This window comes from Molothrus ater, chromosome 11 (genome assembly GCF_012460135.2).
Source record: "Molothrus ater isolate BHLD 08-10-18 breed brown headed cowbird chromosome 11, BPBGC_Mater_1.1, whole genome shotgun sequence".
In the NCBI taxonomy this organism is placed as follows: domain Eukaryota; kingdom Metazoa; phylum Chordata; class Aves; order Passeriformes; family Icteridae; genus Molothrus; species Molothrus ater.
Genome location: NC_050488.2, coordinates 20490972 through 20514232, shown reverse-complemented (window position 1 = coordinate 20514232; position 23261 = coordinate 20490972). Strand labels below are relative to the sequence as shown.

Below are 23261 nucleotides of genomic sequence, written 5' to 3'. Positions count from 1 at the left end.
CGGGGGTGTCGATAGGTAAGTGGAGGTGCCAGTAGGTGACAGGGGTGGTCAGTAGGTGGTGGGGGAGTCACTAGGGGACAAGGGGGTCAGTAGGTGACAACGGGGGTCAGTAGGTGACAGGGGGGGTCAGCAGGTGGCAGGGGGAGTCACTAGGGGACAAGGGGGTCAGTAGGTGACCAAGGGATGTCGGTAGGTGATGGGGGGGTCAGTAGGTGACAGGGGGTGTCAGTAGGTGACAGGGGGTGTCAGCAGGTGACAGGGGGTGTCAGCAGGTGACAGGGGGGGTCAGCAGGTGACAGGGGGGGTCAGCAGGTGACAGGGATGTCAGTAGGTGACAGGGATGTCAGTAGGTGACAGGGGGGGTCAGCAGGTGACAGGGATGTCAGTAGGTGACAGGGGGGGTCAGCAGGTGACAGGGATGTCAGCAGGTGACGGGGCAGTGTCTCACCGTTGAAGTTGACGCTGCGGATGTACTTGAGCAGCCGCTTGCCCCCGGCGTTCTCCATCTCGGGGCACAGCCCGGCGCTGTCGGCGCACAGGTCGCGGTTCATGTGGTGCAGGGCGTGGGCCATGGCGTACACGGCATCGATCACGAACTGCACCTTCCCCTCCTGCTCGTAGTGCGAGTCCTTCCCGATGCGCTCCTGCCCTGCGGGGACACACGGCGACACTCAGGGACAGAGGGACAGCGGGACAGCGCTGCCCTGGCACACGGCGACACTCGGGGACAGAGGGACAGCGCAGCAGAACCTGAGGGAGCTGCGCCTTCAGCCGGGACCATGAAACGCTCTGGGCTGCAGCGTTATTGATTAAAACACGACCAAACCTCTGTCGCTGCTACCAGAATCCCCGGCTCTGCTCACGAGTCACCCTCCAGAACCCAGGAAACAAATCCGGCCCGAGCCCACGGGGAAATCCCGGAGCCGCTCCAGACTCGGGCCTCTCCCAAGCCCGGCTTTGGGCTCTCCCAAGCCCGGCTTTGGGCTCTCCCAAGCCCGGCTCTGAGGCTCCAGAGCTCAAAGCAAGGCACAGCGGTATTAAACCTGGTGCTTGTTCTGCTGCAAATCCCGGCCTCTAATTAAAACTCAAAGCCAGATCAAGGGAAGGAAGGAGTCGCTTCAGAGAAGCGACCGACGGGGCTGCGGAGAACTGAGGAACGCGCCGGCAATTAACGGGTAATTAACGGGTAATTAACGGCACCTCGGGATGCTCCTGCCACTGTCACCTTTCCCCTGAAGCTGTCCCCTGGATCCCTGGCAGTGCCCCAGGCCGGGCTGGATGGGGCTTGGGCACCTGGGACAGTGGAGGTGTCCCTGCCACGGCAGGGGGGCCCTGGGTGGGATTTAAGGTCCCTCCCAACCCAACCATTCCAGGATTCCATGATGGTTGAGGCACCCTCTACCAAACCCCCCCAGTTTTGCATCTCAGCTCCTCTGGAAGCCCTGAAATCCTGCAAACAAGGGAGCAGAACAAGTGAGTTGCCAGCTGGTGAAGTTCCAGGCGGGATCGTTTTCATTATTCACTCCCTCTCATTGATTACAGAACTTATCAGGATTTCAGGCCCTGACAAGGAAAATGCTTTTAAGTGGTTTCAGCTCTGTAACCAAATGAGCAATGCAGCAGGAAGGGATGCCAGGGGAGGGGATCTGGGATTGAAATGCTGCACACAAACACTGATAAGCCACAGCAAGTTCCAGAAGCACGGCTGGGCACACACATAGCAGGAGGAAAACCTGCAGCAGTGAAGAGATCTGGGAGAGGAACGCAAGCAAAAACACACCTGGAGAAACCTGAGAGCAATGTAACAGTGGCCAAACACGAAAGCAGCAAAGATTTTTAAATCTCAACAGAATTTCCAAGAACAAGGATGCTTCCCTGTGCTGGAACAGCCACTCAGCTGAGTATCAAACATCAGCTGTGCACAGTAAATCCAGATGTGGAGCCTAATGTAACTGCTCACCCCAAACATGTCTGAATTTACAGCTGGGAGTGTGCTGTCCTTCACCAAAACACAGGCTGAGTTATCTTCTAAAGAGATTGTATTGCAATTAGAAGTTGGACCCAAATCTGAAGCAGCAAAGAACCTGCAGAGCAAATGTTATGGACCAAATATTGTTCAGACTTCAAAAAAACCAGCAAATATCCAAATCAATAGGCCTGGCTGAAGAGTGTTCCCTCCAGTTTGTGTCACCCTGTTGCAGTGAGCAGCAAATCAGGCCAAGAGTCCATTTTCAGGCAGGAATAAACCAAAGGTGACAGGCACAATTTTAACTCCAACTTCAACATTATTGTGGGGAATATTTCGCCCTCCGAGGCTGAGCTGAAGAAGTCAGGCAGAAAGTTTTACCCCAGGCTCCAGGAGCTGCTCCTGTGTGATGGGAGTATAGAAATTCAATTATTAATTACTGTGCAGGAGAAGGAAGCTCCCAAAAGGCACCGAGTTGCTCCAGATGAAAGCAGCAGGAGCAGTGCTGTGGGTGCCTCTGGGGAAGGGGCAGCAGAGACCCCCCAGTCCTGTCAGGACGTCCTGGGGTCCCACGGAGGGAGGGCTGGAGAAACAGCCTAAAACATGGGGGCAGCAAGAAACCACGAGCCCCTCTGTGCTGCCAGAGCAAAGCCATGGCAAGTAAAACAAACCTCATCTGCAGCATTTCTGCTCCCCTTTGAGAACTGCACCATTTGTGCTCCCCTTTGAGAACTGCACCATTTCTGCTCCTCTCTGAGAACTGCACCATTTCTGTTCCTCATTGAGAACTGCACCATTTCTGATCATTGAGAACTGCACCATTTCTGTTCCTCATTGAGAACTGCACCATTTCTGCTCCTCTTTGAGAACTGCACCATTTCTGATCATTGAGAACTGCACCATTTCTGATCATTGAGAACTGCACCATTTCTGTTCCTCTCTGAGAACTGCACCATTTCTGCTCCCCTTTGAGAACTGCACCATTTCTGCTCCTCTCTGAGAACTGCACCATTTCTGCTCCCCTTTGAGAACTGCACCATTTCTGTTCCTTTCTGAGAACTGCACCATTTCTGTTCCCCTTTGAGAACTGCACCATTTCTGATCATTGAGAACTGCACCATTTCTGTTCCTCTCTGAGAACTGCACCATTTCTGCTCCTCGTTGAGAACTGCACCATTTCTGTTCCTCACTGAGAACTGCACCATTTCTGCTCCTCTCTGAGAACTGCACCATTTCTGCTCCCCTTTGAGAACTGCACCATTTGTGCTCCCCTTTGAGAACTGCACCATTTCTGTTCCTCTCAGAACTGCACCATTTCTGCTCCTCTCTGAGCAGAAGGTCCTTTTCTGTTGTTTTTTTACCGTGGGGACGTGCAGGAGCCACAGCAGCATGGTTTGCCTCAGCAGTGGAGCAGCTGGCACCTGGGACACTCGAGCACAGCGTGATTTCACAACACACTTCTGTCCCACGGGTTTGCAGTGAGTACCTTGGGATGGCAGGAGAAGATGAAACACAAAGGCATTTTGTTGACATGAGCACTTTTTGCCTCCAAAGGATCTGTTTGAAGGTGATGAGAAGCAGTTTAACCCCCCTTCCCACTCGAGGCTGGAGTGCTCCTCATCCTGATTCCTGAGAGATGGAGCAGGGGGCCGGCTTCAGGCACATCCTCACAGGAGAGCAGCTGCAACAAAGGCAGGGAAAAAAGCTCCAAACCCAGAGTGCTGAGAACAGAGAGGAAGAATCCCACTTGTTCCAACTCTTTCAGACAGCAGCAGTGAGATGCAGGTTTGAGAGCTGCTGGTCTCCCTCCTTCATCTCGGCACGCAGGGGAGCGACGTGCCTGTTCCCAGCGCCTCTCCTTCAGCTGAGCCCTCTGCTCTCATTGTTATCACCACACAACAGAGGGGACGTGGTAGGAGGAATAAATAGTATCTCCAGGACGATTTTTATGGCATATAATTCACACAGACAGACATCAAAATCCCACTCCATCGGCGCTCGCGCGAGAGGAGTTCAGAGCCTGCTTCAGCTCCTGAAGAATTAAACACATCTTCAAAGGGTCTCACACAATGGTGCTGCTGAGAGCCTGGTGATAGTCATCATTAACAAGAGATTTAATTTAAAGATTGTGCAATGCTCACGGTATCAAGCAGGCAGCTCTTATTTGCACAAGGTGGAATTCAGCAGCTGGGGAAGTGCTGGCAGAAAAATCTCAGCGTTCATCCACCCCAGCAGCATCACAGAGCCCTCCTGGGGGACAGGACAGCCCCAGCCCACAGCCCCAGGCTCCACAGACACGCAGGGCTCTGCAGACACCCCCGCTGATGCTCCCTGCCAGCACAGACCTGCACACACGGCCCCTGCAGGCTCCTCCACACCAACTCCTCACGTGAGAACAGCTGAGAACCAGGGCTCCAGAGCCACCCACAGCATGCCAGGGTCGATATTGCAGCTTGGAGGAGCAGAGGATGACAAGGGGACCTCTGTGCAGTGAAATCCCTGCACTGACACCTGACAAAGCCCTGCAGGAGCAGTGACAGCTCTGCAGGGACAGAACCCCCAGCCCAGGCTCAGCCTCCAGATCTCATCACAGACAAAAGCCTTTATTTATCCCAGCAGCACCCAGCAATCCCCAGGGGGTTTCTAGGGGAAGGCAGATGAGCTTTTAAATTTCTCCTGCTCACCACAAAGCATTGGACAACACTCCAACCCAAATTCCCTCCACGTCCTGTGGGCCAGGATGTGTGCCAGGAGTGCTGAGCTGCTCCCTGGCACCCAAACTCCCTCCACACTCCCCTGGCTGGGAGTTTTCATCAATTTTCAGTCAAAGTAAAGCCAATCCTCCCATGAACTGATTTCCCCTGATCACAACTCAAGGCAATCATCCACCATGACACATTCCAGCTGCTGCTGGGAGATCTGAAGGGGTTGGGGGAGGCTGGGGGGCCATCAGGTGCCACCAGCTGTGGCTTCTGTGTCACCAAGGCACAATGTGCTTCTCCAAGGCGTTCTAATCATGGAATCATGGAATCCCAGAATGGGTTGGGTTGGAAGGGACCTTAAATCCCACCCAGTGCCACCCCTGCCATGGCAGGGACACCTCCCACTGTCCCAGGTGCTCCAGCCCCAGTGTCCAGCCTGGTCTTGGGCACTGCCAGGGATCCAGGGGCAGCCCCAGCTGTGCCAGGGCCTGCCCACCCTGCCAGGGAACAATTCCATCCTAAACTGTTCCATGCTCCACCTAAACCAAACAAACCATCCCCTCCAGCCGCCCTTGACTCCAAGCAAAGCCCTGCTGGTGCCCCACTCCCAGGGCAGGAGGAGGGGAAGGGTTCGTTCCTTACCTGTGCATTTCCTGTCCGTGTCCTCCTTCTTGGAGCCAGTGATGGTCAGCTTGCAGTTGAAGTTCTCCTCCCAGTACTCTGCAAACCACACGTTCCTCCTGTTGTTCTCCAGGGTGCGAGAGGTGAAATAGGTGTCAAAGCCTGCAGGGCAGAGGGCAGGGCTGGGCCTGGCTGCTGTGCAGGGGGAGCCTGGCACACACCCTGCCCTGGTGCCCCCTCCGTGCCCAGCACACCCAGCTCTGCCCATGGGAACAGAGAAAATCCACGTTTCCTCAGCGGCTGCATCCTGCAGGAAAACGACTCTCACTGCCAGGAATAAAACTGGGCATGACAAATGGACAACAGATCAATATTGAAAGAAGTTATAGGGGAAAGGCATGGATTAGAGATGTGCCAATAAGGAGTGGAAATAAATGACATGGTGCAGCTGATATTGGGCTGAGCTCCACGCTGATTTTGTTCTTGGCCTGCCCAGATCTCAGGGGAGGCATGGCTGATCTCAGAGGGGAGGCATGGCCCAGATCTCAGTCAGCAGGCTGTCAGCAGCACCTCTGTGCCCACAGATCCCCCTGGAACCAGCAGCACCCTTCACAACATCCAAACCCCGCTCCTGTCCCACTGCACTCTGGCTTTGCCTGGCAAACGAGGTTTGCACGAGCACAAATAAATCAGAGCACGTCTGTGTGCTCCTTGTGCTCCCACACAAAGCCTTTTGTGGTTTCTCGTGTCTCCTCTCCGCGTGCAGCTGCAGCAGCTGTACCCACTCACCTGCTCAGACAGAGCACAGGAGCTCCTGGCACAGAGCAGGGCAGCTTTGTGCTCCACAAACCATGGACAGGGGATGCTGCTCCACCCTGCAGCCCTGCCTCAGCTCCTGGCACCCCAAACTCTGCTCCTGGCGCCCTAAACCCTGCTCCTGGCACCCAAACCCTGCTCCTGGCACCCAAACCCTGCTCCTGGTACCCCAAACCCTGCTCCTGGTACCCCAAACCCTGCTCCTGGTGCCCCAAACCCTGCTCCTGGTACCCCAAACCCTGCTCCTGGCACCCCAAATTCTGCTCTCGGTACCCCAAACCCTGCTCCTGGTACCCCAAACCCTGCTCCTGGTACCCCAGACCCTGCTGGTTCCCTGCTGTACCCCAAACCCTGCTCCTGGCACCCCAAACCCTGCTCCTGGCACCCAAACTCTGCTCCTGGTACCCCAAACCCTGCTCCTGGTGCCCCAAACCCTGCTCCTGGCACCCCAAACTCTGCTCTCGGTACCCCAAACCCTGCTCCTGGCACCCCAAACCCTGCTCCTGGTACCCCAAACCCTGCTCCTGGCACCCCAGACCCTGCTCCTGGTACCTCAAACCCTGCTCCTGGTACCCCAAACCCTGCTCCTGGCACCCAAACCCTGCTCCTGGCGCCCCAGACCCTGCTCCTGGCGCCCCAGACCCTGCTCTCGGTACCCCAAACCCTGCTCCTGGTACCCCAGACCCTGCTGGTTCCCTGCTGTACCCCCCCAGACCCTGCTGCCCCTCTGGAGCTCTGTGCCAGCCCCACAGGGCAGATGTCACCGTCTCACCCGTGCTGGGCTCACCTGGCTGTGGCTGCAGTGGGCAGAGCAGAGCTGTGCCTGCTCCCCAGGGCACCTCCCAGCCTGCAACCCTGCTCGGCCCAGGCACAACAGGAGCCTCTTCTTTACTAAGGAAGTTGTGGAGGAGTTCAAACACCCAAATGTGAAGCAGGAAGAAGCAGAGCAGGGGTGGGGAGGATTGAGAACGCTGGCTGTGCCCAGAGGAGCTCTGGGTGAATGATCTGCCATCCTGGAGTACAATCCTGCTGGAGAGGGGCATTTCAGAGGATGTTGGGGCACTCCAGCAGAGGAGGGTGCAAGGATGGGAGCAATGAGCTCTCTCAGCCCCAGCCAGCCCTGCTACTGCCCCATCCCAGGGCTCTGCAGTGAGGAAGGGCTGCAGATGCACCTTCCATGGACAGGGGAACCTCCCTGGCCCTGCAGCCAAGGATTCCCCTGCTGGGGAGAGCCACCGAGGCTGGCACAGCACAGGATGGAGCAGAGGCTCAGGAAATCCATCTGGCACGGGAAACGAACACGACAGTCCTTCCAGCAGGTTAAAAATAGCACAAAGGCAGCTGTTTGCAAACTGGAAAGGAGATGGGAATGGGGTCAATGCCTGTTCTCCCTGCACCGTGTGCCAGTGACCCAGCTCCAGGCTGTGCCCTCCCAGGGCTGAGGCTGCTGCTCTGCACACAGCCCAAGGCACAGCCCACAGCACCCCAAAGAGCAGCCAGGAACAGCAGCACTGAGAGAGACAGCAGCACTGAGAGAGACAGCAGCACTGAGAGAGACAGCAGCACTGAGCCCCTCCAGAATCAGCAGCACTGAGAGAGACAGCAGCACTGAGCCCCTCCAGAGACAGCAGCACTGAGAGAATGAGCAGCCCTGAGAGAGACAGCAGCACTGAGCCCCTCCAGAGACAGCAGCACTGAGCCCCTCCAGAATCAGCAGCACTGAGAGAGACAGGAGCCCTGAGCCCCTCCAGAGACAGCAGCACTGAGAGAGACAGCAGCACTGAGAGAATCAGCAGCACTGAGCCCTTCCAGGATCAGCAGCACTGAGAGAATGAGCAGCACTGAGCCCTTCCAGAATCAGCAGCACTGAGCCCCTCCAGAATCAGCAGCACTGAGTCCTTCCAGAATCAGCAGCACTGAGCCCTCCAGAGACAGCAGCACTGAGAGAATCAGCAGCACTGAGCCCCTCCAGCCCTGAGCCCCTCCAGGAACAGGCTGAAAGCTCCCTCACATTTCACCTGCAGCCTCCCCAGCAAATGATGCACTTTGTTAAACCCAAAGGAGGTTCCTCCTCCAGGAGAGGCAGCAGGAGGGTGCCAAGCCCAGAGCACAGCCCCAGCCTGAAGCAGCCCATGGGAAAAGGCAACAAAAGCACAAAGTGGCTGGAGAAACCCTCAGGGCTGGGCTGCAGCTCTGCTGAGTACTTGGGGTGCACCCTGAGCCCCACTCCACTTCCCAGCCCTGCAGTGGGGACTGCAGCTTGAAATGAAACCTTCCCAAAACAAAATGGACCAAAGTGCAGGAAAAGAGAGATCCTGGGGTGGCAGAGACCCCCAGCCCTCCCTGCTCTGCTTGTCCTGAGGCAGGGACTCCACCTGGGCCTGCCACAGATTGAGTAAATAATGGGTTAAAACTCCTGGGACACCTGCTGTAGCTAACTAATAACAAATTAGTGATTTAGGAATATTTCTGTGCCAGCACTATTTCTCTACCCAAACCTTTCTGTGATTCTGTGATTACCATTTATAAGATTAAATGCCCCAAGGAAAACATTCTCATGGATATGTCAGAATCCAGGTTTTAGGGACACACAACCAAAACTTCTTCCTGTAAACCTGTGTATTTTGGTTTTGCTCCTAATTAAAAGAGCATTTCAAAGGGGGTATCCAGTCCTAAGATCTACAATATCCATATGGCTGGGAAAGAGCACCAATAAACCCTCCCCACGTGCCAAACTCACTGACCTCTGGAGAAAGTGCTCTATAACTTAATAATGCAAAATCAATGAGTCCTGATAAAACTGTAATAGAATTCCATATGAATTACTCTGAACCTTTACAGATTTAATAACAAATAATAACATTCCCATTGATTGGTTTAATGATCCCTCTGCATTCACAGGCAGGAATATGGATCCCTATTAAAAAGGGAACATTTTTTACCATTCTTTCCTATTGACTGGGACAACTGGGGGGGCAGGGGGGTGACAGTGGGAGGATTCAGGGCTGGACAAAGCCCTGGTCACTCTAGGGGTCAGTCCTGGACAAAGCCCTGGTCACTCTGGGGGTCAGCCCTGGACAAAGCCCTGGTCACTCCAGGGTCAGCCCTGGACAAAGCCCTGGTCACTCTGGGGTCAGTCCTGGACAAAGCCCTGGTCACTCTGGGGTCAGCCCTGGACAAAGCCCTGGTCACTCCCAGGGTCAGCCCTGGACAAAGCCCTGGTCACTCCCAGGGTCAGCCCTGGACAAAGCCCTGGTCACTCCTGGGGTCAGCCCTGGACAAAGCCCTGGTCACTCCCAGGGTCAGTCCTGGACAAAGCCTTGGTCACTCTGGGGGTCAGTCCTGGACAAAGCCCTGGTCACTCCCAGGGTCAGCCCTGGACAAAGCCCTGGTCACTCCAGGGTCAGCCCTGGACAAAGCCCTGGTCACTCCAGGCTCAGCCCTGCTCACTCCAGGTCACTCAGCCCTGCTCACTCCAGGCTCAGCCCTGTGAGTGCAGCCCCCTCTCCTGCAGTGCATTCCATTCCTAGGAATGCTGCTCCTGGAACCAAGGTCCTGCAGACACTGCCCTCCTTCCCATCCTGGGAACAGGGATCTGGGGTGGTTTGGGCTGGAAGGGCCCTAAATCCCACCCTAAATCCCACCCAGGCCACCCTGCCATGGCAGGGACACCTTCCCCTGGCCCGGGCTGCTCCCAGCCCTGTCCTGGGACACTTCCAGGGGTGATTTTACCAGCCAGGACTGTCCCCACACGTCCCACAGGGCTGTCCTGCAGGTCCATCTGTGCCAGTGGGAATCTCAAATGCTTCTCTCATTTCAGACCCTTTTCTGGAACGAGCTTGACCCATAAACACTCAGGTGAACAAGGCAAATGTTCTAAGCACACACCTGGGGCTGTGCTTCACCTTCCTGACTGAAAACACACAGAGAGCTCCCCCACACAGAGCTGAGCTGAGACTGCTGGGCTCTGGGGCCTCCATGACCCACCAAAAACCACTGGATGCTGAAATGCAAAAGCAGGAATAATCACTTCTCCCCCTGCTCGTGACCAAGCACCGCACTGCTGTGACAAGATTCAGTGATTCCCCAACGCTCTCCATATTTCATACTTTAGCAAATTACTTTTTCAGCAAATACCTCTAAGAGATATAAATAGTTCCTTTATGAGATTTTCCAAATTACAATGAATCTCTTATTACTTCAAATCGCTGTGATTTGATTAAATCATTATTTTTACACATAGAAAGATGATACTACCTAAGGGTTCATTTATTTTCCCCCACGGGATAAATATGTACATGAACCACATTGTGATGAGACAGAAGAGAAAAAGGGGGAGTGGGGACAGGGACAGGACCCCAAACCCTGGGGAGGAGACAGGGACAGCACCAGCAGGGATGCTCAGCAGAGCCAGGATATAAACTCTGCTGGCCCCACTGCAAGCCCCAAAGCATGGATTTCCATGGTCAGAGGGATTTCTGTCCCCTCTGTGTGGCCACTGCAGCAGCACACACCACAAACCATCCCCTGCACGTGTCACAGGGGACTCCAGGGCCTCAGGGCTTATTAAATAAGGAAAATCATTAAGCCTAATTAAACCACAAAATTATTGACCCAGTGCATTTGCCATGTGCCTCGAGTGCTCTCATTGTCAGCCCAGGTGAGAGCAAATCCAACATATTGACCCAGTTTCACTGGAGCAGGGATGGTATCAGTTCATGATATTTTTTACTCCTCTATTTAGTCCCAAGGATGTCCACATTACTGACAGCCAGTTATTTACCCACACAGTAAATCATCACCTGCTATAATTATTGATGCCAAATGAGCTGAAAGCAGCTACTCAAACGCTTTTCCAATTTTGCTGGCATTTAACCCAAAGCAGTTTCACTTGCTGGCATTACATCTGGGATAAAAGCATTAGGTGGGGAATGACAGCATCAATTTTAGGACAGCAAGTCTCTCTGCAGATTTTCTGCTGCTGCCCAGCCACACACTGTGGGGTGGTGTTAAGACAGGCTACAGATATTTTTTTTTTTGACCTTCTTGCTCAGTAAAAAGGCCATAAAATAAATGATTTCATTAACTTCCATCACTCCATGAAAGTGCTTTGCAGCTGTTTTCTTTTTCAATAACTGCAGATTGTAACTGTGCCAAGGGGTATTTCAGGTGGTGTCACATCTGACTTTTTATATCCACGACATAAATCAGGTACAGAGGAAATTCCACTCAGGGCAGACCTGGAATTTTGGGCTGTTCTGATGGGGAAAAAGATAGAGAGATAGACAGACAGACAGACAGATGGATAGACACGGATAGACATGGATAGATATTTACATAGGTAGGTAGATAGATGATAGATAAATAGATGATAGATTAGATAGGTAGATAGATGGATAGCTAGATGGATAGCTAGATTAGATAGATAAGAATGAACAACTCCTGGGAGATGCAGAATGAACAACTGGGAAATGCAGAATGAACAACTGGGAAATGCAGAATGAACAGCTCCTGGGAATGGCAGGAATGAACAGCTCCTGGGAAATGCAGAATGAACAGCTCCTGGGAATGGCAGGAATGAACAGCTCCTGGGAATGGCAGGAATGAACAGCTCCTGGGAATGGCAGGGAGCAGAGTGCCAGCCAAGGGACAGTCACTGCCCAGCCCAGAGCTGAGCCAGGGCACCACAGGCACGCCAGGCAGCTCAGCAACACCTCCTGGAGCAGAATCCTGCCAGGAATTCACTGTTTCCTGCTGCTCTCTTGCTGGAAATAGGCAATTTGTTTTGCCAGGACCTTCATTCATGAAAACATCCTTTTCCTCACACCTGAAGATGAGCTGAAAGCTGTTGAGCAAATAACAGAGCAGCTGGGGCTGCCCCTGGATCCCTGGCAGTGCCCAAGGCCAGGCTGGACAGTGCTGGGAGCACCTGGGGCAGTGGGAGGTGTCCCTGCCATGGCAGGGCTGGCACTGGAGGGGATTTAGGGTCCCTCCCAACCCACTGGATGTTTCTTCCCATCAGTTTCCCAAGTTCCAGCTCCCCAGTCTGTCAGCAGCAGCTGCTCCACAGATGGCCTGTTCCATTTTAATAATGCAGAGCAGCAAAGCTGAGATGCAGGAGGTCAAAATGCAGAACATGAGAGTGCTTTTCCCCCTGCTCAGCAGCCACTGACAAAACGCCCGAGCCTCTCCTTAAAAGCAGCTAAACTCCAGTCACTCGCTGCATAATTGAAACCAGGGGGAAAATACAGAGATCCCTCTCTGCTGGGATGCAGAGGCTGCAGCAGCTCCTGGAGACACTCAACAGGTTCAAGCTGTAATACAGAATTACAATAAAATGCAAATGCAAGGGGCTGCTCTGCCCAGCCTGGCTGCGCTGGACCTTCCCAGCCCGAGCTGATTTCCTGCCTGTCCCTGTCCCTGGCTGCATTCCCGTGCCAGCAGCAGCCCCTGCAGAGTGCCCAGCTCTGTGCAGCCTGGCCTGGCACTGCCAGCTGCCCCAGGCACGGGCAGAGCCCCCAGCACAGCCCAGCCCAGCCCCACTGCCAGGGACAGGACAGCTCTGTCCAGGCAGGAGGGCACAGCTGGCACAGGGCTCACCCAGAGCCCTCAGGCACTGCCAGCTCACTGCACATGCCCTGCACACAGACACGCCCAAGGAAGTGGGAAGGGACCCCAAATCCCCTCCAGTGCCAGCCCTGCCATGGCAGGGACACCTCCCACTGCCCCAGGTGCTCCAGCCCCAGTGTCCAGCCTGGCCTTGGGCACTGCCAGGGATCCAGGGGCAGCCCCAGCTGCTCTGGGCACCTGGGCCAGGGCTGCCCACCCTCACAGGGACCAATTCCTGCCCAAAATCCCATCTGAACCTCCCCATCTCATTCCCTTGTCCAGTCCCCCCTGCTCCTGTGAAAAATCCCTCCCCAGCCCTCCTGCAACCCCTTCAGGTAAAGATCTCTAAGATCTCCCCAGAGCTTTCTCTTCCCTCTGAGCAACCTCAACTCACTGAAAACAGAACCAAACCCCTCAAGTTGCAAGATAATTTGTATTCCCCTCTCTTCACACCAACACATTAACCAAATACATTATTTCCATAATGAGGAGATGAACATCTGTGTGGCTTCCCAAAATTTCAAGTGGCAATACTCGAGACAAGTATTCCCTCTTTGGGACTGCCACATCAGCATTTCAAATAACTGCCACAACTAAAAATATCATTTAAATTCCAAGGAGGTCAAAGACAGTTCAGGTGTGGTTTGGATTTCAGGTTTTTTGGGTAAAGCAAACCAATTGGATTCCACGAAATTAAATCGCTGCAGTGTTGGACTGAATCACTCGTACTTGGGCCTGGGTAAGTGAGGTGCTCAAAGCTCTGCAAGGATGGGAAAGACAAACCCCTGCAGCAGGGCTGTGTCCCTGACAGCTGCTGTGAGAGAGCCCAAAGCTCTGGGTCAGCCCCCCTTGGCAGCAGAGCAGCCCCAGCTCTGTGGCTTCACCTCCTGCTGGCTTTGGGACAATAAACCTGCCCAAAGCCCCCAGAAACCAACTCACCCCATGAGATCTGGAATGTTCTTCATTGGCAATTCATGCTCTGGGAAGCAGCAATTAAAGAGAGAAGCAGGAAACCAAAGGTGAAAATGAGGATGAGAAGGATTTCTGCTTCACATCTGGGCTCCATCCTCTGTGACTCAGCGAGGGGGCTGAGGGCTCCTGGCACAGGTGGGCAATGGGGGCACCCACAGGGAGGAAACTGGAGAGGGAATCAGCACTGAGAGCCCAGGGAGCCCAGGGAGGTGGCTCTGGAGAGGGAATCAGCACTGAGAGCCCAGGGAGTGGCACTGGAGAGGGAATCAGCACTGGGAGCCCAGGGAGTGGCACTGGAGAGGGAACCAGCACTGGGAGCCCAGGGAGTGGCACTGGAGAGGGAATCAGCACTGGGAGCCCAGGGAGTGGCACTGGAGAGGGAACCAGCACTGGGAGCTCAGGGAGTGGCACTGGAGAGGGAATCAGCACTGGGAGCCCAGGGAGTGGCTCTGGAGAGGGAATCAGCACTGGGAGCCCAGGGAGTGGCTCTGGAGAGGGAACCAGCACTGAGAGCCCAGGGAGCCCAGGGAGGTGGCACTGGAGAGGGAATCAGCACTGAGAGCCAGGGAGGGAATCACTGGAGAGGGAACCAGCACTGAGAGCTCAGGGAGCCCAGGGAGTGGCTCTGGAGAGGGAATCAGCACTGAGAGCCCAGGGAGGGAATCACTGGAGAGGGAACCAGCACTGGGAGCCCAGGGAGTGGCACTGGAGAGGGAACCAGCACTGGGAGCCCAGGGAGTGGCTCTGGAGAGGGAATCAGCACTGGGAGCCCAGGGAGGTGGCACTGGAGAGGGAATCAGCACTGGGAGCCCAAGGAGTGGCACTGGAGAGGGAATCAGCACTGGGAGCCCAGGGAGTGGCTCTGGAGAGGGAATCAGCACTGGGAGCTCAGGGAGTGGCACTGCAGAGGGAATCAGCACTGGGAGCCCAGGGAGTGGCTCTGTGGCACCAGCCCAGGGTCACCCCTGCCCAGCCACAGAGGAGCCGGGGCTGTTCCTGTGCCATGCAGGTGCCATGGGCACTGTGGCCCCACACCACGGGCCCTAATTAGGCCTCATCATTATTCACAAGCCATTACAGCATCCTCCACAGAACAACCCCTGCAGCCACATCCTTCCAGCCCAGCTCCTCCCCAAGCACATGGCTCACGCCCCAGGGACACAGGAAAAGCTGGAGAAGAACGGAGAGCTGGAGAAGAGCCTGCAGCAGGCTGTAAACAAACAGAAGGAATCCAAAGGGAAGTTTTTACAAGTATTATTATGCAATAAACTCTGGCCTCCTGCTCCCCTGAGGAGAGGCAGGAAGGGCTGAGGGCAGCACATCATTCCCAGGGAATATTCCAGGGAAAAATGAACCCTGAGCTCCTTCCTTTGGCACTCAGGGGCTGTGAGAGTAAAACACTTCAGAGCCATAAGCAAGGAGAGAATTTCATCCTCAGTTTTGCTTAAGTCACCACTCTTTCATGGTTTTTTCTAAGTTCATACTGCCCAAATAAAAAAACAGCAAAGCAGCTCTTGGTGGAAATGAAAACAAAATGGGATTCACATCTCTTTGGAAGAAAAACAACTGAGAATTCCTGGGACAGTTTTGTTGGTTTGCAGTGCTTGCAGGTTTTAATTTTTAAATATAGAGGCTCATCCCTGTGCTGGATCTGAGCTGTCCCTCAGCCTTCTTGCCCAGAGCTTCACAAACTCCATCCCCAGGCTCTGGAACTGAACCATTAATCTGAAATCCATCTGAATCCCACGGCTCAGTTGCAGCAATTCTCAGCCCAGACAGTAAAGACTGCTTTTCTCCACATCAGCAAAGCTTTTGCCAGATTTGTAAATAATTCAGCTCAAATCTCTGTCCTACCCTGATCCAGCTGCTCCCCTCTCCCTGGAGCTGCAGGCCATGCACACAGAGCACACTGAGGAAGGGCAGGAGGAGCCTGGCAGGGGAAAACAGGAGAGGAGCCCCAGAGCCCTGCAGTGCCCAGCGCGAGCCTGCCCAGCCCCACAGACCCTGCCCAGCAAAGGGCAGGACCAGGGAGGGGAAAGGTGAGCACATCCCTCCCAGCTGAGCTCTAAACAGCTTCTGGGGCTCAGGGTGAGGCTTGGGAACCTGTTGGCATCTCATCACAGGGGTTCCAGGCTGTGGCCTCCCTATCACAAAGGTTCCACACCTTCTTGGGGTTTCTCATGGGCACCTCCTCAGAGCTCTGACTCTTTCCTCTTCACAAAGCACCCAACTGACTCCAGCTCCCTTCTCAATCAACCACCCCAATCTTTCATAGCATCTTCTTCTCCCTTCTAAGTCAACTACCCCACTCTTTCATAGCATCTTCTTCTCCCTTCTCAGTCAACCACCCCACTCTTTCATAGCATCTTCTTCTCCCTTCTCAGTCAACCACCCCACTCTTTTATAGCACTCTTCTTCTCACTGGGTACAGATGTGGCCTGTTCCTAATCTTTGATAATTGGCCCAACTGCGACTCCTTAGGGTAAGAGTACTTTCCTCACTATCTTTATTTTCTTATATTGTCTCCCCCTACAGGAATCTCCTCTGGGGTCAGAAGGACCCAGCTCAGAGCTCCAAGGAGCAGGGCACAGCACCCTGCTGCACAGCTGCCCTATGAACTAACAAACAAACCAATAAATCTATAAATGAATGCAATCTCCTCTTTCTCCTCTGAAAGCCTCTCAAGTTCCCTGTACCTGGCTGGGCTGGCTCTGGAGCTGTTCCCCACTTGCCAAGGAGTGATTCCTCTTTCATGTGCACTCCTCTGGCTCACTGTCTACTGCAATTATGCAAATAAAATGCAACTTCATCCTTTCAGCATAATTACATCAAACACAATCAGGCTATATTAAGACTGACTTAAGATGAATGAATTCAGTTCATCTAATGATTTCCTAAATCCCCCCTATGGGACTGTGGCAAAGAAAATTCTGTCCCAAGAGTGACATCAAGTACCAAGACAAATAACTGTGGATCTGGGGCCTGATCCTACAAATACCAAACACTTGAGGCCCCTCTGGAGTCACAGGCTGGGATATCCCCAGTGGCAGGAAAGCAGGAGCATCAGCTCCTGTGTGCAGAGCTGTAAAAGCACAGCACACCCGCACTTCACACCTGTATTTTGAACTGAAGTCACTGCTGGGGGTGGAGAACAATTTGAAAAATGCTTTTTTTTCTGTGCAGTGAGTGCTCCAGTTTCTGAGCTGTGTGAGCAGCAGCTCTGCAGGCAAACCCTGCTGCTCCAAGGTGTGCCAGGCACCCCTGAGCTCCCAGGGACTGAGAGGGGTTCGATCAGCCAGTGCAGCTGATTAAACATGGTTCCATGATTCCATGATTAAACATGGTTCCATGGTTCCATGGTTCCATGATTCCATGATTCCCTTCCCTGGGGCAAGGCAGGGCCAACACTCAAGCCAAGGCACAGGAGCTGCAGTGCTCTCTCTGCTTCCAGCCAGGTTTCTTAGGAACCTGCTTCCAACATATCCCAAACACCACTCCAGACAGAGATACAGGAAAGGGAATAAAGAAGAGATGGTTAGAGGAGTAAAGCAAGGGCAAGCCCCTCATTCCTGACTCTGACGCAGGGCTCTCAGTAAATGCAGGGGGAATTACTGAGCTGTGCCCTGCCCTGCAGCCCCAGGATGCTGCAGGGAAGGAGCTGGGCTGGGCTCTGCTCAGGGCTCCACCTGCTCCTTCCTGCAGCCTGGTTCCTTCAGCTTGCAGGGAAAACCAAGGGGCTCTGTTTCTTTTATTTTATGCCCCCATCAAAAGCAGTTGTATTGCTGAATTTTAGATGTTCATTTCTGGATTATGCAAGGATGACATTAAAATGCCCAATTCCTTTCTCTGGGTCCTGTGGCCAAATGAGACTCAAAGGCCAGAAAGGAAAGCAGAACAACCTCCAGCAGCCTGGGCATGAGGGAGGCAGCAACCCAGAGGGGTCAGGGCCTCCCTGGGCACGGAGACACCAAAGCCTGGGGGCTCCTGACACATCCCCTGGCTCTTCTCCTGGGGATGGACAGAAATGGGACCAGCCTGAAGGGGGAAGGTGGGGGCTGAGCTCTGAGCCCCCCAGCCCCTGGCAGCAGGAGCAGATGGCACATGCAGATGGCATTTGGCATGGATGGGGCTGGGGAGGGCAGGACGGCCTGAGCCCCTGCAGTGGGCAGGAGCAGGCAGGAGCCCCCTGCTCTGCACAGGGACCCCTCACCCTGCCCCTGCCCCTCCTGGAGCACACAGACCCCAAAAGGTGTGTCTGTCCTGAAGGACGCAGCAGGGACACACATTTGGAGGCAAAACGTACTTGAGGTACCACAGTAACCCCCAGCCCATGTGCAAAACGCAGCCAGGCTACTCCAGGCACTTCCCCACTGGACCAGGAGATATTTGCAGGCTCAATAAATACAATTTTTTTGCAGGTACACCAAATACACTGATATTCATACCTCTAATTTAACTGACTTTGTACACCTGGACTCTCCCACTCTGCCACCCTCACTCACCGCCTCCAAAACCCCCTCGTGCTTCCCATCAGGGGTTTAATGTGTAACATAAAAAGAAAATATTTTAAAACAAACAAACGTGGGAAGTTTTTGTTTCTGTGTACTGTTGACAGAATTTCCGTTTCTGTGTCAGAAACCCTCAGGGATGAATACAGACAGTGGGAAAAGCTTATTAAAATATCCTGCTTTTCAGAAACAAACCACTTCATTGTCTGTCAACTTTCTGTATTTACGGAGAAATAACATCCACGAGTGCCTCGGGGGGCTAAAAATGTAAAAGAATGAAGCAGATGATCTACCTGAGAGGAATAACTGATGAGCAGGGAGTGCAGGCAAGGAAAAATGCAAATATTTGGTTTTCCAGGGAGTGAAGGCACCAGAGCCCATTTTAACGTGGGCAGTGTGTTCCAGGACTGGGCCAGCAGAGGAGCTGGCTTTCCCTGCTCAGTGCCTCCCCTGGAAACAACTTTTCCTCCAGAGAACACAGACCCTGACCAGCCTGGCCCAGAGGGAGCCGTGTGGGTGCTGAGGCATCTCTATCACAGCAGGGTTAACAAACTGAGCTGAGACCAGACTACAAACACTTGAGAGCACAAAGGGAAGCTGAGAAACAAAGGGGTTCAGCAAAACCAGCTCCCCAAAATTCACCATACACACATCTGTACAGGTGTGGCTATTTCTGAAGCATGCAGCAATATGGATAAATACAGTGCTTGATCTGAAATAACAGTTAAGCTGAGTTTAAATGGAAACATGGAGTTTCTCTTACCCTCGATGGTGGCTCTCTTGGGCAGGATGGTGATGGCTCCCTCGGCCACGTCCTCCTGCTGCAGCAGCGGGCTCACCTTGGAGCCCCACGTGTCGGAGCCCACCCACAGGAAATGGCCCACCTGGTCTGCCCTCTTGGCTGCTGCCAGGATCTGCCTGTGGAGAGCAACAGGGTTGGCATCGGGGGCACTGCCACGGGGCTGCTCCAGGGAACGGGGTGGCACCGGCACAGGGGTGGCACCGGCACAGGGGCGGCACGGACACAGGGCTGCTCCATGGAACAGGGTGGCACCGGCACAGGGGCTGCTCCAGGGAACGGGGTGGCACCGGCACAGGGGTGGCACTGGCACAGGGGTGGCATGGACACAGGGGCTGCTCCATGGAACAGGGTGGCACTGGCACAGGGGTGGCACTGCCACGGGGCTGCTCCATGGAACAGGGTGGCACTGGCACAGGGGTGGCACTGCCACGGGGCTGCTCCATGGAACAGGGTGGCACTGGCACAGGGGTGGCACTGCCACGGGGCTGCTCCATGGAACAGGGTGGCACTGGCACAGGGGTGGCACTGCCACGGGGCTGCTCCATGGAACAGGGTGGCACTGGCACAGGGGCTGCTCCAGGGAACGGGGTGGCACCGGCACAGGGGTGGCACCGGCACAGGGGTGGCACGGACACAGGGGCTGCTCCATGGAACAGGGTGGCACTGGTACAGGGGTGGCACTGCCACGGGGCTGCTCCAGGGAATGGGATGGCACTGCCATGGGGGCTGCTCCAGGGAACAGGGTGGCACTGGTACAGTGGTGGCACCGGCACAGGGCTGCTCCAGGGAACGGGGTGGCACCGGCACAGGGGTGGCATGGACACAGGGGTGGCACTGCCACGGGGCTGCTCCATGGAACAGGGTGGCACTGGCACAGGGGTGGCATTGGCACAGGGGCTGCTCCAGGGAATGGGGGTCCCACTGGCACAGGGGTGGCACTGGCATGGGGGTGGCACTGGCACGGGGGCTGCACCCTGTGGGCTCAGGGGTCTCCTCCAGCCTGACTGGGCTGTGATGAGGAGGACCAGCACATTCCTGAGCCCAGCAGAGCTCAGGGGCTGGGACACTCGGTGTCACCAGGGCTCTGGGCCAGGGAAGGATGGGACTGGGTGATCTCCAAAGGTCCTTCCCAACCCAAACCATCCCAAGATCCATTCTCTTTAAATTCACCCTATATCCCACAACTGAATTATTGATTCCACTAAAACTTAGAGTTTTCCCACTGACTTTACTGAAACTTTTCCCAAAATTCTTTTTGTCTCATTTTGTGAGACCAGGCCTCTCAGCAACTGATGATTCCATCACAATTTTAAGCTAATTTCAAATTCTGGACCCAGAATAGGCAAGCGAATAATGAAATATAAAATATTCTTTGTGTTATTTTATGAGCCCATTCCATGTGGTTTAACCTTGAGCATCCAAGTCACTTTATCACTATTAACTTTCATCAGCCATAAACCAGACTGAATTAATGAATTACACCGAGTAGAACGAGCCTGGAGAGGGGGGCGTGTCTGCAATTCCTCTGAGAGGAAAGGTCAGCTCTGCCACCCAATGGGAGCATGGAAAAGCTCCAGGAAAAGCTTCAGGAAAAGCTTCAGGAAAAGCTCCCAGCTCCTGGGCCCCATTCAGGGCACCCATGAGCCAGCAGCAGCAGCAGCAGCGCCTGGTGCTTTCCCCCATTCCCAGCTCCCCATGTCCCACATGGTGCCTGGTGCTTTCCCCCATTCCCAGCTCCCCAGAGCCCTTGTGGCTCCCAGCACAGACTTTCCCTGCCCAGGGAGGGCCCAGGCTCACCTGATGTCCTCGTCGTGGGCGAAGATGACGATGGCCCTGGCGTTGGGCGTCTCCAGCAGCTGCCGGATGATGCGGTCGAAGTCGATGCTCTTGTCCTTGCGCTCCTGGGGGATCTTCAGGGACTGGGCGATGCAGAGCCCACCTGTGCCGGGAGCAGAGCACAAAGGGACCCTCAGGGGAGCGCAGGGAAATGTCACAGAGCCCAGCAGTGGGGAAGGCACAGCCCAAAGGGAGCCTGGGAGGGGAGGAGGTGCCCCGGGGGTCACTGCCCTTCCAGCATCCACGGCCAGATCCAGAGGGGTCCGAGCAATTCCTGCTCTGACAGCACAGCCTGCGGGGCTGGGGGGTCAGGGCTTACACAGACTGTGCCCAACACACTGCAGAACGGCAAAACAAGCAAAGAAACGGGCAGTGGAAGGATGAAAAGGAATTAAAACAGGAAACAGCGAGCTGAACGAGCCTAAACTGATGAATAAACCCCAAAACAACGGACTGAGAGACAGAAGGTACTGACAGTGTATTGGGCAGGTTTATCTCACTGAAGGGCTGAGATTCTTTTTGATTTTGCAACTTGGGAGCTACTGGGGGAAAATGCTTCCACTGGAATGACTGAGCTGGAATGGGAACAGCCAAAGCTGAGATATTGGCAAAACCCACACCGTGCAACAAAAACCCCTGTTTGTTCAAGGGCCCACCGCCAAACAGATGGACACACAAAACAGTGAAACCTCAAGATAAAGTCTGTGAAAGGGATTTCTCATGAACACCCAGAGAACACAGCAAAGAGCATCAGCACAGCCACAGGTACCCTCAGCCAGACCAAAAAATGCCCACTTTTAGCACAGTTCCTGTACTACAGCTGTCTAGTCTGTTAAAAAAAAATAAATTAAAAAAATCCCATCTCCCATCTCCACCAACATTCTGGTTGTTGCTGGCAGATGAAAACACAACTTTTGCCTTAATTATTTTGTTTCTCAGCAGTAATCACTTTCATCTTTTACAGCATCTTTGATACCAACCTGCTCAACATAGTGCACAGAGCGTTAATTAATAACGTATCAGAGCTCTTAATAAAAACCAGCAGTGGGGATGAGTTAATTAAAAAGCAGCAGGACAAGGGAGAGATTCACAGATAGGCTTTAAAACCCAGCTTTACAAGTCCTGTAATTGAAGCACTGGAGAAGGTGTTGCAGGGTGAAGGACCTGGAGGAGGAGGAGGCTCAAGCCCCAGAGCTTCCTCCTCATCCCAGGGCACAGCAGACCCAGAGGGACCCAGGGACAGCTGGGAAAACCAAACTGCTGCTTGGAAATGTGCAATGCAGCTCCTGTGCCGCTCCTGAGCCCCTCACAAGGCAGGCCAGCCTTGTTTTCCCTGATTTTTGACAGAGAGGAGCTGAGCTGCAGCTGCCTGAAGGCAAAGGAGCTCTGCTGGGCCAGCTGCTCCAAAGGCTCACTGGAACAAAACCATTGCTTCATGGGGAGAAGTGAAACGGTGAACAGGAAAGGCTGGAAGAGAATAAAGGAGAATAATAACCCCCAAGTTTTTCTCTGACTCACATAAAACATTTGTTTTGCAATTATCACAACCTGGACATTCTGCAACCTTTCTTTTCCCCTTTAAAAGCAAACACTACTGAGCTTTAAAAATCAACTTCATTTTAAATGAGGATTGGAAGTCTCAGTGCCAGCGAGCTCAGAAATGGGAACAGTTTTACATGCTCTATTTTCCCCAGTCAGAATGAGACAGGATGAACCCAAGGCCACGAGCAGGGCTGTCCCACTTGGCAGGGATCACACTGGCAGCGGTGACAGGCACACACAGTTTGAGCTTTCCCAAAAGGAGCAGATGCCATGGGCCCTGCTAGCCTTGGCACCACCTCTGCTCAGAGGAATTTAGGAGAAGTGGCAGGAGGAATCAGGGATAGATGGCAAACACCAGCGTGCCCTCTGCCACCCCCTGGCAAGCACAGTGCCCGGGGAATTGGGTGTCTGCTGTCCTAAAGGCACAGGGGAGTAAGTGCAGCTTCCACATCCTCATCCCGCACTCCAGCACAACAGGAAACATGTGCACAGTTATTGGGAGTGTCAGGTTAATTCACAGCACTTCCAAGGCAAAAACCTCCGAGGGAATTAGGTGGTAAAAACATGAAAGCTGCAAATTCAGGATCTTGTCATAGGATCCCTGCAGTGATTCATTACCCCGGCGGCCTGGAGGAGTGACAAATGCTCCAAGCAGCACAAAGTGCCTGGCAAGGGAGCCAGAGACAGCCAGGAGTGAACAGGGGCTGCCCTGGGGGTGTCCCAGGCCAGCCTGGACAGGGCTGGGAGCAGCCTGGGACCGTGGGAGCTGTCCCACCATGGCTGGAAGTGTGGAACAGGAAGGTCCTTGAGGGCCTCCCAGCCCAAACCATTGTGGATGGGATTTGTGGATCCCACACCATGACCCCAGCAACACTCAGGCTGCTGGG

At 54.1% G+C, this 23261-nt stretch overlaps 1 protein-coding gene across 2 annotated transcripts in view; it reads right to left on the bottom strand.

Moving 5' to 3' along the window:
• Window positions 1–23261, bottom strand: part of GRM7 (glutamate metabotropic receptor 7) — a 194169-nt gene that overhangs the window by 63190 nt on the left and 107718 nt on the right. For both annotated transcript variants that reach the window (XM_036391148.2, XM_036391149.2), the window contains exons 3-6: window positions 20794–20935; window positions 18958–19112; window positions 5311–5451; window positions 449–649 (exon numbers count right to left, since the gene is read on the bottom strand). In XM_036391148.2, coding sequence (XP_036247041.1) covers window positions 449–649; window positions 5311–5451; window positions 18958–19112; window positions 20794–20935 — 639 coding nt within the window. The remainder of the gene's footprint in view (window positions 1–448; window positions 650–5310; window positions 5452–18957; window positions 19113–20793; window positions 20936–23261) is intronic.